The 17,139-nt window shown below is 39.1% G+C and overlaps 1 protein-coding gene across 1 annotated transcript; it reads left to right on the top strand.

Annotated features, from left to right (window-relative positions):
• The first annotated feature begins 12,104 nt into the window (after nucleotides 1-12,104).
• LOC149927441 (uncharacterized) lies at nucleotides 12,105-15,443 on the top strand. Its single transcript, XM_090157856.1, has 7 exons — nucleotides 12,105-12,612; nucleotides 12,758-12,858; nucleotides 12,900-13,246; nucleotides 13,313-13,408; nucleotides 13,462-14,056; nucleotides 14,100-14,210; nucleotides 14,280-15,443. Exons 1-7 carry the CDS (start codon nucleotides 12,105-12,107, stop codon nucleotides 15,441-15,443), a joined length of 2,922 nt encoding a protein of 973 aa, XP_090013982.1.
• The last annotated feature ends 1,696 nt before the right edge of the window (nucleotides 15,444-17,139 follow it).

A 17,139-nucleotide genomic window follows, 5' to 3' on the forward strand; every position in this document is an offset into this window, starting at 1 on the left:
TTACACTTGTTAACAATAGAATAACACCATTCGAACACCAACCTTACACTTAAATAAAACCACCCAAACACTTATTAAACACTTCATCAACACCCTACTTACACTTCCTCAACAGCATACAACACGAGTAAAAATACCTATTCAACACCTTTCAAATACTGACTTTACACTATCTTAACACCTTTTAACCACCAATGTTACACTTGTTAACACTAGAATAACACCCTTCGAACACCAACCTTACACTTAAATAACACCACCCTACTTACACTTTCTCAACACCATACTTACACTGGTCTAATAGTTGCTGACAAATATTTGGCGGTGATAATTTGATATCGAAAATAAACGATAAAATTAGGCCTTATTCATATTTTTCTACTGTTTAAGAAACAAGTTCAAACAACCAAACTCATTACGAAAAATCGTATAATAAAAAAATTATTGTAGTGGGATAGTGGTACAATTATAGACGAATCTGTTTTCCTTTGATTAAAAATTAGCCAAATAAACTTTACAGGCGATTTTGTCAAATGAAATTAAAAATTTTAACAAGATGATTACTTTTCGCAATCCTCATTGTTCATGTTGTTTTCCTTGTTGTTTTCTACTTGTTGTTCAGCGTTTAAGGTTTGGTTTTGTTTTTTACCTTTGCCCTTGCTCGAGCTTTTGATTCTATTGGTCACTTTTTCAACCATTCTTTAATGATCTCTTCAATATCCGTTTCCTGAGCTTTTATATAACAATTGTTTACTCGTACAGCACCTTTAAAATATAAACATTTTGGTCAATTATAATGATTTAATTAATGTAAGCAAATACTAATTACTAAATCTTTGGTCAATAAAATCTTAAATGACATCACGCAAGAGATTTTCCCATTAAAAGTATTAAATACTGAAATTAACTCTTAATTTTAATATCTAATCAACAAAAATAAAACTGCTCTCTAGACTACACCACGACAACTGACCTTTTTACAATCAACAAACCATTAAAAGTATTAAATACTGAAATTAACTCTTAATTTCAATTTCTAATCAACAAAAATATAACTGCTCTCTAGACTACACCACCTTAACAGACTTTGCTACCACCAACAAACCTTTTTTTGGTTTTCATGCAAGAAATTTTCCCATTAAAAGTATTAAATACTGAAATTAACTCTTAATTTCAATGTAAAAGCAACAAAAATATAACCACTCTCTAGACTTCACCACCATAACTAACTTTTTCGCCGTCAACAAACCATAAAAAGGTTTTTAAATAAATAAGTAATACAAATTGAACTTTTGCTTTAGTAATTAATCCAACCAATCAATGACTTATTTCAATTATTAAAAAGAATGAAAATTTATTTACCTTAGTGCAATGAAATATGTCCTTTATGTATTAGTTAGAGAATGTTACTATGCGGTCGGACAGGAAATTACAAAGGCTTAATGGAAATACACCAAAAATTAATTTAACCATAAGAATATAAATTAATTGACAGTTTAATAAAAAGCCTCATGCCTACCTTTAGTGAATTCTCGCCTAAAGGATTTATCATAAAATACAACGATTTATACTATTAAATAAGCTATTAATTTTTTTTAGTCGATTGTGACGTGTGGGACAATTCAGTCCTCTCGTCCATTCGATTAATAAGGGCGAGATATATGTAACGGCTACACCAACGGGGGGAAACGTGAGGACAGGGGTGGGGACACCCGTGGCGGAAGTATTCCGACCACCCATTGGGGAACTGGTGGTCTTCGTCAAACGGCCATCCACAAATTCTGCCTCCCATACGCTTGGGATTACAGGAGTACGCCACTACTCCCGGCTAAGCTATTAATTAAACTAATACACCAACCGAATTTATCCTGTTCTATCGCTTAGCAGAGAAAAGTAAAATGGCTACACAGAGTTGCCAGAATAATATTTTAGATCTCGCACAAACCAACTTTAAAACCAGCCCAAATTACCGCACAAGCCCAAATCGGATTAACCCCAAAAGAGCCCAAATTCCCGCCCAAGAAAAATAACGATTTCTGCTATAGAACGGGATTTGGCGCGTAATTTGAAAATAATTTTGGACGCGTTATTCAGTAAAGATACTAATTTATTGAAAACATCACACTTTGCTAAGCTGGTTCCAGCTTATATTTTCTAGGAACGTTGATTCCCATTATGAAGGATTAGGCTGAAAGGGGGTAAACCAGTACCCCGTTGCTTCGCCTCCAATTTTTGGAAACCGCCTCCCGCCCAGAGGTTTTTTCCCGCAACAGCCTCCGCAAAGCAGCCCAATTTGTGCGAAAAACCGCCCATCTGGCAACTCGCCGCACGGCGTCACTCTCGTCGATGATGACAGACTCGTTGTTAATTTTTAGAAGCAACATATGGTGTAATAGACTAGTTAAGATACTCGTCCAATGATTGACAGGGCACGGGTTCGAGTCTTGGCATTGAAGTTCGAGGAATGTGATTTTCATTTTTGGTGTTAATTTGTTGAGGTTACAGTATTAAATGGTCAATAATTATTTATTTAAACGATTACATTGTGCTCTGTATTTTTTTATTTTATAAGAGTAATTTTTAATTTTAATTTCGTAAATCAAATTAATTTTATACTCATTTTTAAATATATAAATTTTATACGTTATTTGTACTAATTATGCATAGTAATTCATTTTGATATCTTTTTTGGAAGCATTCTTCTATTAGACTCTATACAAAAAATCATAATTTCGTGGGAAATACCGGGTACCTCAGCTAGTGTACTATATTTACAAGATGGAGTGATACATTACATAGTTAGGGCTCTTTATAAATAAAACAAACGAACTTAAAGGGAATATAACCTGCAAAGCAATCTTTACGGAAAACCCCTTCAATTTTTCAAATTCCCCTGTACAGTGGCGCCAAATATTTTTAAAGCCAAAGGCAAGAGCGGCTAGAGCTGCAAACGTTGGTGTTCCACACCAAATACCTGAGGTTATATTTCCTTTAATTGATGAACTGCATTAAACATCTTAATCAGTCGAGAAAACGTTTAAAATAAATAAAGGGCTGCTAAAATTTTACCATAGGGATGTATATACCGGAGGGCCGCTACACTCACAACTTGTCAGTTTCGCCCATGCATTTCGCCTGGGGCCGCGAGACCTCTAAGCACGGCCCTGAATACATTACGAAGTAATGACGACCCAGTTAAAAACCCAGACCACTATGTAAACAACTCGATATTTTCTTCATAAATGAACTAATACGCTAGACACACAATAGATTAAAAAAAAGACTGAAAAAACGAAATAAATTACAAAAACTAACGGGTTCTACCCTTTAATCATTTTATCTGCTGACTGCGCAAAAGCAAGATTTGACCTTTAAATTTTCATACGTAACATATTTATACTTTAACAAGTTCACAAAAATTAAAAAACAAAGTTTAATAAACAATATATACAGATATTTTATTCATCCGTTTAGTATCATAATGGTTCCTTAACTTTAATGTTTTTCCTAAGGAAGTCAATTTCTCGGCGGTGAACTATCCGCATGGTAACAATGGTCACGATTAAATTTTACATTAAAATACTAAAATATTTAATTAAATATAAGATTAATAAAATTTATAAATGTTAATTAAATATAAGATTAATATAATTTATAATATTAAATATAAGATTAATATAATTTATAAATGTTAATTAAATATAAGATTAATATAATTTATAATATTAAATATAAGATTAATATAATTTATAATATTAAATATAAGATTAATATAATTTATAAATGTTAATTAAATATAAGATTAATATAATTTATAAATGTTAATTAAATATAAGATTAATATAATTTAAAAATGTTAATTAAATATAAGATTAATATAATTTATAAATGTTTAATTAAATATAAGATTAATATAATTTATAAATGTTTAATTAAATATAAGATTAATATAATTTATAAATGTTTAATTAAATATAAGATTAATATAATTTATAAATGTTTAATTAAATATAAGATTAATATAATTTATAAATGTTTAATTAAATATAAGATTAATATAATTTATAAATGTTTAATTAAATATAAGATTAATATAATTTATAAATGTTAATTAAATATAAGATTAATATAATTTATAAATGTTTAATTAAATATAAGATTAATATAATTTATAAATGTTTAATTAAATATAAGATTAATATAATTTACAAATGTTTAATTAAATATAAGATTAATATAATTTATAAATGTTTAATTAAATATAAGATTTATATAATTTATAAATGTTTAATTAAATATAAGATTAATATAATTTATAAATGTTTAATTAAATATAAGATTAATATAATTTATAAATGTTTAATTAAATATAAGATTAATATAATTGGACGTTGAGAGGTTGCATGACACTCAGCAATTGATCCGTCCCAAAAGTCAATAAGAAGAAGTTGAAGAGATAACGGCCGTACAAACACAACAAACACAAACACAACAAACTCAACAGGCTCAACACCCACAACCGTCATAACATAAACTCAACATTCTCACCCTACACATAAACATTACATTAACGAAATATCCAATCAAACTGAATTAAAACCGTCACGACGGTGGGCGTTAACGAAAAAACACCATCCAAACCAAACCCAACCACCAATTAATCCGTTAACGCTCACCGTCACACGGTGGTTTTGCCAACCCTTCGGCAGTCCTAGCAACTGCGAACGCAGAGATTTCGAGAAACTGCGTACGCAATGATTAACCTTTGCTCAGACAGACAGACAGACACACAGACAGACACACAGACTGACAGACACGGTGATTGTATAACCCCTCCTAGAGGACATAGTACCCTCGGAGAGGTAAAAATTATCTCGATATGGTTCCATATAAGGTTTTAAGTAGTACTAGGACACGTATCACCATAAAAAAATTAATAACTTTACCACCTTTACCACCCGCGCTACACGTGATTTACCATTTTTCCCTATGGAGAAAAAGGTAAAATCGCAAAAACGTCAAGTAAAAAAAATATCTCGATGTGATTCCATATAGGGTTTTAAGAAGTACTATGACACGTATCACCATAAAAAAAATCATAACTTTACCACCTTTATCACCCGAGCTACACGTGATTTACCATTTTTCCCTATGGAGAAAAAAGTAAATTCTCTAAATTCGTTAAACATTATCTCAATGTGGTTCCATATTAGGTTTTAAGTAGTACTATGACACCTAGGAGCAACAAACACAACACCCCTAGATGACACGTATCACCATAAAACAATTCATAATTTCACCACCTTTACCACCCGAGCTACACGTGATTAACAATTTTTTATGGAAAAGTTGCGGAGATGCAGTGCAACTTAGATAAGTTAATTCGAAAATACAATATAACGAAGATGCGCGCGTCCTCGGCAAAACGCCGGTTTGTTGCTTATAAACTTTTTTCCAGTAGGGTTTTGTGAAAAATAAAAATTAGGTAGTCGAGAGTATAGCTTAAGGCACGTGTATATCAATTTTCAGAGCTGTATACCAATCCCGAACAATTTATCACTATGTGCTCTCACTACTTAGGGAAAGTACTTTTCGTATTTTCGAGAGTATTGAAAATTAAAATGTGACTCGTGGCGCGCGCCAATGTAAAACACGCTTTTTAAAAGTTAGTTGTTATTAAAATATTAAACTGAACGGTTACTGTAATTTTATTTCAAAAATTCGTATTAAGCCTAACGTGAAAAAATACGAAACCCATCCTAAGGTGTTCTGAACTTTCATTGCATAAAACCGTCTTGTTTATATCTCAAGAAGTAGCAAGTTTATTTCGTATTGACTTAACTCCTAATTTTAAGATTAGGCTGCCGAAAATATTTTACTAAACTGATCGGCTGCGTTTTTGACCGTTATTTTGAATTATCGACTAAGACTATAAGAGGACAACCTCAGCGAACTTAAAAATAAGGAAGATAAGTGTTCGGTTGTACACATCGTAATTTTGTATAGTACAGGTACCTATATTCGTTTTCAAATGTTTATATAGCGCACGCGCGCGTGAAAGTGAGTTTTTGGTTGCTGTTAAAAAAGGTGTTATTTTTTGCGCGTGTAAAAATAAATTAACGGCCAGTTCTGTTTTGAAATAAGAGGAAAAAGGTTTAACGGATTTTATGTCGGAGAAGTTCTCATCTTTTATTTCGCTGCGCACGACATTTTTTGGTCCGTCGAGCCGGATACATTCGTCAACTTGATTATGTTCCTCAACTAATCATCGAATCGGCTATCTTTCCGTGAGAGACAGTGAAAATTAGCGTGGATTCTCCGTTGGAAACCGTTTAAACCATCGATCATATCCCGATCGTAAACGAATCAACATAAGTCATCATGGATGTTCTGGTGAGAAGAAGAGCAGCTATCAAGGGACAGATCACCAGGATTGAAAATGCGGTGGGTCAAACAGCAACGAATCTATCTGACGTCGCCTTGAAGCTGTATGTAGACAAGGTGGAAAAACTATCGAAAGACTTGGATGAGGTTCACGATGCCGTAGTTGCAAATATCGATCCCGACGACGACGACTTCGCGGATCACGAAGATGAATACAACCCTCTAGTCGCTCGACTGACAATCCTACTCGTCACTGAATCAAATGAAAGAGCAGCAAACATTCCAGTGAGACAAGTCAGACCAGCTAGTGATGTACGTTTACCTAAGCTGGAACTTCCATCATTCAGCGGTGGTTACGTCGATTGGCTTCCATTTCATGATCTCTTCACGGCCACCGTACACAACAACGAATCGCTCACCGGAGCTCAGAAGTTTCAGTATTTGAAGTCATCATTACGAAACGAAGCAGCGCTCCTAGTTCAATCTATTCCGGTAACTGACGCTAATTATCTGGAAGCTTGGGATATCTTAAACAATCGGTTCAACAATACCCGGGAAATCATCGATGCACACGTAAAACGTCTCTTCAGTCAAACTAACGTCATCCAAGAATCTTCATCCGCTTTACGAACGCTCATCGATACCACCGCCGAATGCATAAGGGCGCTCAAGGTTCTCAAAGAACCAGTACAACATTGGGACTCCATACTACTTCATCTTGTAAAGGAAAAACTGGATTCAGAATCTCGCCGACAATGGGAACTTTCCCTGAGGGGGACCGAAAGACCAACTTTCGAGGATCTCGTTACATTTCTTGAACAACGGGCCAGAGCCTTAGCAGCAGCTCCGCCTACAACTACTGCAATCAAGTCGAAGCCTCCATTACATCAGAGACCGAGTACAAAGGCTCATCATGGTGCTCTGAGCGAGACGTGTCACTTTTGCAACGAAACACACTCTGTATACAAATGTACCAATTTTCTGAATGCATCTTCGGACGAGCGTTGAAACATGGTCAAGAGGAGTGCCATGTGTTTCAATTGCTTACGAACGGGTCATCAAAGCAATGACTGCAAATCTGGTCATTGTAGGAAATGCAACGCACGACATAACACACTTCTACATCAAGAGAAGGAATTAACGAAGACGAAGGCAACCTCCGGTGTAGTTTCATGCCCATCTCGTGAAATAATTGGATCAACCCAAGTTATCTTGGCAACCGCAATGGTCCAAGTCAAGGGACTTGACGAGCAACTTTATCCAGCCCGAGCGCTTCTGGACTCGGGTTCTCAAGCCAGTTTCATCACGGAACAATTCACGAGGAAACTAAGATTGAAGCGAACACGTTTCAACGTCTCGGTTGACGGAATTGGAGCAACCGGAATGAACACCTCTCAAGGCAGTGTCATGGTGAATATTCAGTCAAATATCATTAACACGTCGGAGGTCATCGTCGAGGCAATCGTCCTGAAAAAGGTCACGGATTATTTACCTAACAGTCCGTTCGATCCTGGAAATTGTCTACACTTGAAAGGCTTAACACTTGCTGATCCAACTTTTCATAGCCCTGGACAAGTGGATATTTTACTAGGTGCTGACGTGTATCTAGAGCTCTTACAAGATGGCATTTGCAAGGGGAAAGAAGGTCTTCCAGGTGCCTTTAATACTCTTTTCGGATGGTTAGTTTCCGGTCCATTGCTGATGTCCGGAAGAAGTTCGAAAATAAAGGTCCACCATTGTACATTGGAAGCAGATTTGAAACATCTTTGGGAGCTAGAAGACATCCAGCCTCGAAGAATACTATCTCCAACAGAAATTCAATGTGAAAAGAACTTTGAAGAATCACATACACGTGACTCTACAGGAAGATTCACTGTACGATTACCAAAGATAAACGATGCACCAAAACTTGGAGATTCTAAACAAATGGCAATCCGTCGATTCTCTCACTTAGAACGACGTCTACGTGTTAACCCGAATCTCTATGAGGAGTACCGCAAGTTCATGGGGGAATACATTGCCCTTGGACATATGGAACTCATTCCCTCGAATGAAATAAAAATCGAAACCAATCCATCTTACTACGTGCCTCATCATGCGGTATTCAAAGAAGACAGTACCACCACGAGAGTTCGTGTGGTGTTCAACGCCTCTGCCAAATCTACAACTGGAGTTTCCCTAAACGATCATCTGCTAGTGGGGCCAAAACTTCAAGATGATTTGGTCAATCTCCTTATTCGCTTTCGTCAACATCGCATTGTAACGAAAGCAGACCTTGCCAAAATGTTTCGTCAAATTAGAGTACATCCAGACGACTCCGATCTTCAAAGAACTGTTTGGCGAAACAACTCACACGAACCCTTGCTCGAATACCGTTTGCTAACGGTTACATATGGAACCGCATCAGCGCCATACCTAGCAACTAAAGTCTTGAAGCAACTCGGCCATGACGTGAAAGAGACACTTCCGTTGGCATCTTCGGCTTTACAAAATGACTTCTACATGGACGATCTAATGACAGGCGACGAAACGATTGAGAACGTTTTAAGACTTCAGTCAGAAATCATTCAAGCTACATCTCAAGCAGGATTTGAAATAAGGAAATGGGCGTCGAATGAAGCTGCATTATTGGATACACTACCAGCCAACATGAAGGATTTACAAAAGCCACTATGCATCGAGAACGACGAATCAGTCAAGACTCTCGGCCTATATTGGACTCCTTCGGCTGATAATTTCTCGTTTATGGTTACTTCTCCAGCGTCAAGAAGTTCAATCACTAAACGTACGATTCTTTCGGATACAGCAAGGATATTCGATCCTCTGGGACTGTTGGCACCAGTAACCGTTCGAGCGAAACTGATGTTACAGGAAATGTGGCAGCTAAAATTGAATTGGGATGAGCAACTTCCCCAACCACTTGAAGCTAAATGGAGGTCGTTTCGAACCGATTTACCAGAAATTGAAAACATTACGGTTCAACGGCACATTTCGCAAGCTAATGCTACAGACATTAGCCTGCATGGATTTTGTGACGCATCGGAGAAAGCGTACGCAGCTGCCGTATACCTGAAGACGGTGAATAACAACGGACAAATCAAAATACAACTGATCGCTGCGAAAACAAGAGTCGCTCCGCTCAAACAAATCACACTTCCGAGACTGGAATTATCTGGTGCATTACTTTTGGGTTCTCTGATTCAACTGATCAGGGAGTCATTGAGATTGGATATAGCTGATGTTCATTGCTGGTCGGACTCAACAATCGTCCGAGCTTGGTTGAAAGCTCCACCGCAACGTTGGAAAACGTTCGTAGCCAATCGAGTGTCAGAAATCCACGAGAAACTACCGAGAGCGCAATGGCATCACATTTCAGGAGACAGCAACCCTGCAGATTGCGCTTCTCGAGGAATATCCGCTAGCGAACTGGGAAATCATGGTCTCTGGTGGCATGGACCGCAGTGCCTTATTTTCGCCGCAACAACGCAAGAACTACATGAACTCTCAGAGCCAAATGAATGTTTATCCGAGGAAAGACGAATTATTTCTTTAGTAACACATCATCAAATGGATTTCACGCTCATTTCCAAATTTTCAGCGCTTAAAAAACTCATTCATATCACCGCCTACATTCTACGTTTTGTCTTCAATTCGCGAAATGCGACAGAATTGAGGATTACTGGACCTTTATCGAAGGAAGAGAACGAAAAGGCGCTATCCCATTGGATTCGGGTCGTCCAAAGCAACAGTTTTAACGAAGAGATAGCTTGCCTTAAACAAAACAAAGAATTACCACGGAAAAGTAAAATCCTTTCGATGCGTCCGTACATCGATCAAGATGGGATTCTTAGAGTTGGTGGCAGACTTTGCCACTCCAACTTACCATACGAACAAAGGCATCCGGCACTGTTACCGAGACAGAGCAAATTAACAGAACTTCTAATACAACACGAGCACGAGAAACATTTTCACGGAGGTGCTCAACTACTAACTTCTGTCTTACAGAAACGTTATTGGATCGTCGGTCTTCGTGATGCCATACGTTTCCATATCAGAAGATGTGTTTCATGTGTACGACAGCAGGCAGTCACTGTAAAGCAACTTATGGGCGATTTACCACCAGCGAGAGTAAATCCTGCTCGGCCATTTTTGAAGTGTGGAGTCGACTACGCAGGACCATTTACCCTTAAACTAATGAAGGGACGAAGTCACTTCAGGTTTAAGGGATACATTGCCGTCTTCGCTTGCTTTACCACAAGATCAATTCATCTTGAACTTGTCAGTGACATGACCACCGAAGCATTTCTGGCAGCATTGAAACGCTTTGTTGCTCGACGAGGAAAATGCGCCGACATTTACAGCGACTGTGGAACCAACTTTACAGGAGCCGATCGAGAGATGAAAACATTCAACAAATTCATAGTCTCTACAAACAACAACGATCAAGTATCACGATGGCTCGCAGACGAAGGAATTAATTGGCACTTCAACCCGCCTGCAGCGCCACATTTTGGAGGCCTCTGGGAAGCCGGGGTGAAGTCCGTCAAGTATCATCTGAAACGAGTTCTTGGCACCATGGTTCTAAACTTTGAAGAAATGCAAACGCTTCTTTGCCAAATCGAAGCTTGCTTAAATTCACGTCCTTTAACGGCGTTAAGCTCGGATCCAAACGACTTCAATGCGTTGACACCTGGACATTTCCTAATCGGAGATGCACTCACCGCAATACCCGAACCCGATCTCACTTCTGAAAACGTCAACCGCCTGTCACGTTGGCAATTGAGCCAACAAGTACTGCAGCACTTTTGGAACCGTTGGCGAAATGAATTCCTCTCTCGCCTTCTACAACGTCCAAAGTGGACTACACCAAAACCGAATCTACGAGTCGGCGACTTGGTCTTGCTCAAAGATGAAGATTTACCTCCAACCAAGTGGAGAATGGCAAGAATCACTGAACTTCATCCAGGACAAGACAATCAAGTTCGCGTCGTAACTGTCAGAACCTCTGACAAATCACTGAAAAGACCCGTAGTTAAATTATGCCAGTTACCACTAGACTGATTTTAATTGTATTCAAACTGTTTACTAAGGGTTATTTATGTATGCAAATGTAACTTTTCGGACTTTTACTATCTCATTTGAAATTCGTTATTTCAAGGCGGGCGGAATGTTCGGTTGTACACATCGTAATTTTGTATAGTACAGGTACCTATATTCGTTTTCAAATGTTTATATAGCGCACGCGCGCGTGAAAGTGAGTTTTTGGTTGCTGTTAAAAAAGGTGTTATTTTTTGCGCGTGTAAAAATAAATTAACGGCCAGTTCTGTTTTGAAATAAGAGGAAAAAGGTTTAACGGATTTTATGTCGGAGAAGTTCTCATCTTTTATTTCGCTGCGCACGACAATAAGTTAGAAAAAATCGATAACGATTTCGAATCAGAAGTCTTGGATTCAGCCGTATTATATGCATGTATAACCAATTCAGACAATTATGCAAATACGGTTAGAAAAGCTAAGATAACCTTACCAAGGCTATACGTACTATAAAATCGAGCCAAGTGCAAATTGGAGGAGCCGGAGCCTTGGCAGTAAGTGGCGGCATTTTAATATAGCCCGTAAACTCTAGTTCGAGTGCATATCTTACGACGACGGCATCGAGTGTCGTTTCCACGCCGAGCACCGTTGTCACAAGTTCTGCAGCGGCAACAAGCGCCATTTTTAATGACGAGCACTAGTTCTACGAAACCGAGTACAGCCCCACCGTTTCCTCATGCTTCGGGTGGGGCCGGTGTTCAAGGAATCACACCGATATCGGTAACGAACGCAGCGCATCATCAACAGCTTCAGAGCTTTTTCGCGCAGGGATCGCAAATTCTACCCTGTTCGACAAGCGTTAGTGGAGGAGGGTCAACAACGGTTCACCCAGGCAGCGTGTTTTCTCTCGGAACGATGGGACAAACCCTTTTTCCCCAGCCAAATACCCCGACGATCACCGGACCAACGGTGAACGTACCTACGAATGGAGGACAACTTCCAGGAAATAGTAGAGGACAACTTCCAGGAACGAGTGGAGGACAACTTCCAGGAAATAGTAGAGGACAACTTCCAGGAACAACGGGACTCGGGCCAAGTTTTTTCCTATCGCAATACACAAATAACATCAGCAACCTTGGATCGGGCCATCACGCGGCTCAGTTGAATTTACCACAGCAGTTTCCCATTGTAACTGGCATGAAATTACCTGAATACAAACTCAAAAGGTTTTCGGGAGATAATACGCAATGGACAGATTTCTGGGCAATATTCGAAATCACGGTAGACAAACAGCCAATGGAAAATAAACTCAAAATTGTTATATTTACGATCGTATTTAGAGGGAGCGCCAGCTAACGTGATAGCTAGTCTCGAGCTAACTAACAGCAACTACGACATCGCGGTAAAAATTATTAAGAACAGATACGGAAGAAATGACAAAGTAATTCGATTCCACGTCATTAATTTAAAAAAAAACTGCAGCCTGTAAGAGACGTATCGGACGTTATTGGCTTGCGAAATCTGTACGACCGCTGCGAAGTAGAGATTTCCGCGTTGGAATCATTAAGATTGAACTTCAAGGAATTCGGTCCAGTGCTGTGCCCTCTGGTCGTCGAGCTTTTACCAGTAGAAATAACCCTGGAATCTAGCCGTAGAAGAGATGTGGATCAGGACTGGGACGTCAAGGAACTGCTTTCAGAGAGGGCCAGCTTGTATATGAGCAACGCTAGCAGCGGATCAACCGCAAATAGATCAGGACAATCCGAACAACGCTCAAACTACGTATTTTATGGCAGAAGTAACCAGAAAGGAAGGGGAGGATCCAAATCGTCAACAGGGAGCTTTAACGTAGGAGCGCGACAGAGTAATAAATCGCTACGATGCATTTTTTGCAGACGTACAAACCACAAGACTGACAATTACTATGCCGTTTCAATGGCTAAGAAGAGAGCAATAATTCGCTCCCAAGGTCGATGTTATATTTGCGCAAGGTCTGACCATATAGCGAGGGAATTTACATACCAGTTGAGTGCAAAAAATTTAGTAAGCGCCACATCACGGCACTTTGCGAAGAACGAAAGGGGGGTAACGGAGGAGCTGGAGAAACGCCGAAAGAAAGAAACGAAAACCAGAACGACAAGGAGGATTCAGGAAATACGCTGTTGAAAGCCATAACTGTGAGGCAGCACCTAGCCCCTACTAACTCAGCCCCTGGCGCCATACTTCTACAAACCGCGAGAATTCAAATCGTAGGAAGTGAAAGAACCCTAAACTTGCGCTGTCTCTTTGACGGAGGCAGCCAGAGAAGCATTATAAGGAGGAACATCTCTCAACAGCTAGGCCTGGAGGAAGATGGTGAAGAAAATCTACTATTTCACGCGTTCGCGCAGCAAGAGCCGAAGATAGTAACCTGCAAGAGGGTCAAGGTCATTTTACGCAGTTTACATGACAAGCAAGATTTGGCAGTCAAGGTATTGGAAATTCCGGAAATAAGCGGAGCGAAAATAGAGACACCCTGCGAAGAAATACGAGAACGAATATCGGAACTTGATTTTACTTTAGCCAACCAAGACAAATTTCAAGCAACAAACGCTCAGGAGTTAGGGTTCCTGTTAGGAGCGGACTACTATTGGAATGCGGTCAGCGTTGATGAAATAATTCGAGTAAAGGGGGCCCTTGTAGGCTTTTGTAGCCCAGAAAAGTAAATTTGGTTGGTTGCTTCAAGGACCATCCGATCAACCAGTCAATTCGATAGCATCTCATTATACCGCCATATCGGTAAATAACGCGAGCGTGAGTTAAATAAAAAAGATTGGAGGTGCCTTACGGAAATTCTGGGAATTTGAGTCCCTTGGAATAAAGGAAAATGAATCCCAAGCTCGGGAAACCGAAGCAGCCCAGATGCGCTTCGAAGGTCAAATTAGAATGGAAAATGGTAGCTACGAAGTATCACTTCCTTGGAAAGAAAGAAGAGAGGAGCTTCCGAATAATTTCAATGTAGCTATTAAAAGAATGCACGGACTTTTAAGAAGGCTGAAGACGAATAAACCGGTACTGAAGCTCATTGATGACATATTCCAGGAGTATACCAAGGAAGGCATTATAGAACTAGCCAGATGTTCAAGAGGAGTCACGAAGTCTTTCTTTTTACCCCATCATCCCGTCATACGGGAAGATAAAACTAAGACCAAGGTTCGGGTAGTTTTCGACGCCTCAGCGCACGACCGAAACCAGCCATCGTTGAACGATTTCGTGGAAGCCGGACCTAACATCAATCCAGATCTTTATGACGTCTTAATTAATTTCCGTAAGCACCGTGTAGCGGTCACAGCCGATATACAACAGGCTGTTTTACAAATCTCGATAGTTCCCGAAGATAGAGATTATCTTAAGTTTTTGTGGATCAAAAATCCTTTCTCGGACAATCCACCAGAAATCGAAGTATGGCGTTTAGCCCGAGTTGTATTCGGAGTTAATAGCAGTCCGCGCATTCTAGCAAGTACTATCAGACATCACACCAAGAAATTTGAAGACGTTTATCCAGAAACCTGCGCCAAGATCAATAATGACACCTACGTCGGCGATTTAACGTCAGGAGCGAAGGACGACAACGCCGCCTTAAAATTAATAGACGAGTCACGAGAGATAATGTCTAAAGCCAATTTGACGCTTAGAAAATTCCAGACGAACTCCCTCGCAGTAAGGGAAGTGTTACAAGCAAGGTACGGAGAAACCGTTCAAGAAGCTGTGTTCCAATCTTCAGGTGAAAATAAAGTATTGGGATTGGCGTGGAATCCAGAAAGCGACACTTTTTCATTCAAGGTGGACGAGTTGGTTCAGGTTTTGGAATCCGCACCACTTACCAAGAGAAGCGTGCTAAAGATATCATCTCGCATTTTCGACCCTACAGGGTTTTTAACACCCTACACCATCTCAGTAAAAATACTTCTCCAAAAGCTTTGGTTAAACGGAATGGATTGGGACCAAACCCTACCCGAAGAGTTGACAATCCTTTGGAAAGAATAGAGCACCCAATTAAAGTAGATTCCAGAAATACGGAACAACCAATAATATTTCAAGAGCACGGAGGGAAGAGAACCAGGAGGTACAGATAGTGCTCGGCAGTCGATTAATTTTTATCCATGAATAAAATAAGCTCGGCGATATTTAAATAATATTTATTTAAATAACCAATAGTTGAATAAAAATTGTAAAATGTTTAAATAATCGAAAGTGAATAAGCCTATTATTTAAATAAAACAAACAATTATTTAAATAAATACCACTTTTATTCAAATAAATGCTTGGTTGCGTAAAAAACATAATTAAATAAGTTAAAATGATATTCTTTTTACCAACGTTTTTTAAATAAATCGTAAAATTTGTGGATAATGAATAAACAATTCCGAGCACTAGGTACAGAGTTGCACATATTCTGTGATTCAAGCGAAGCTGCTTATGGAGCGGTCGGTTATTTTCGATACACCAATGACAAAGGCGCTATAGACACGGTATTCGTAACTTCAAAAGCCAGAGTAGTGCCAGTTAAAAAACAAATTATCCCAAGGTTGGAACTATCGGCGTGTTTTGTAGGAGCACGATTAGGCAAAAATCTGGCAAATATATTCAAGATGTCATTGGCAAACGTATCGTTTTGGACCGACTCATGAAAAACAATTCGTGGCCATTAGAGTTAGCGAAATTCAGCAAATTTCAGAACCCCAAACTTGGCACCACTGTCGAGGAATTACTAATCCCGCTGACCATGCCTCTAGGGGGCTCTCGGCAGAAAAACTAAGGACCAATGCGATCTGGTGGAAGGGTCCACCCTGGCTCTACCTAAGTGAAAAACTTTGGCGCAAATCGAGCTTCGAAAAAATTGCGGCTAACATTGTAACCGAGGATGAACCGAAAATTCCTAAAAGGCAGGGCCGTCTTAAGACCTTTTGGGTCCATGGGCTAAATTATTTCTTTAGACCTTTGCGATCCCCAACGGTCAGCCTTTGTCCGTTGTCTAAATTCAACTACACAATAAGCAAACCAAAGCTTTTAATTTCAAAAGTATAACATAGTCCTACTGAAAATAAGATTTTTACTGACAGTGACTTGCTGTTAGGTCTTAGAATTAGTTGGTACCGTATGATACGCGATGTGGCGATGAGTTAAATTACTTTGGACGTAACTAAAAGATACACAATATTAAATGAGTATAAATAATATTTAATTAACTAATCCCTTATCCCTAGAGTAGAGGCGGTATGGATGGCCTTTCCGGGGCCCCCAAACTGGCTGGAGGCCCTGGGCTGTAGCCCACTTAGCCCATGCCTTAAGACGGCCCTGCTAAAAGGGAGCATTTTCAAGACAACACTCTGATAGAGAAGAAACCGGTAGCTATCCTGGATCTGGAAAAATTTAGTAGCATCAAGAAGGCTGTTCGAATTACTGCCTGGGTGCGAAGATTTATAGCTGCCTGGAGGCGAAGATTTCTTCCAAATGCAACAATAAGAAGCCAGACCTCGAGATGGGTCCGCTAACTACAGAAGAATTAGAGAAAGCAGAGGTAGACTGGGTCGAACCGTTCAATATGAATGCTTTCAAACCGAAATTACGGATCTATCTAAGACAGGTCATACGAAGAACGCGACCATAGCAGAGCTTAATCCCATAATTGATGAGAACGGCCTGATGAGACTTGGAGGAAGATTACAAAATTCTGAATTCA

This window comes from Leiobunum rupestre, chromosome 9 (genome assembly GCF_980474605.1).
Source record: "Leiobunum rupestre chromosome 9, qqLeiRupe1.1.hap1, whole genome shotgun sequence".
NCBI lineage: Eukaryota > Metazoa > Arthropoda > Arachnida > Opiliones > Sclerosomatidae > Leiobunum > Leiobunum rupestre.

Excerpts from the sequence above, each read along its gene's own strand:
- LOC149927441 (XM_090157856.1), top strand. The coding sequence starts at position 12,105 with ATGACGAGCACTAGTTCTACGAAACCGAGTACAGCCCCACCGTTTCCT. Across the intron at positions 12,859-12,899 it reads GATACGGAAGAAATGACAAA|CCTGTAAGAGACGTATCGGA; the intron begins GTAATTCGATTC and ends AAAAAACTGCAG. Across the intron at positions 13,409-13,461 it reads CGATGTTATATTTGCGCAAG|TAAGCGCCACATCACGGCAC; the intron begins GTCTGACCATAT and ends CAAAAAATTTAG.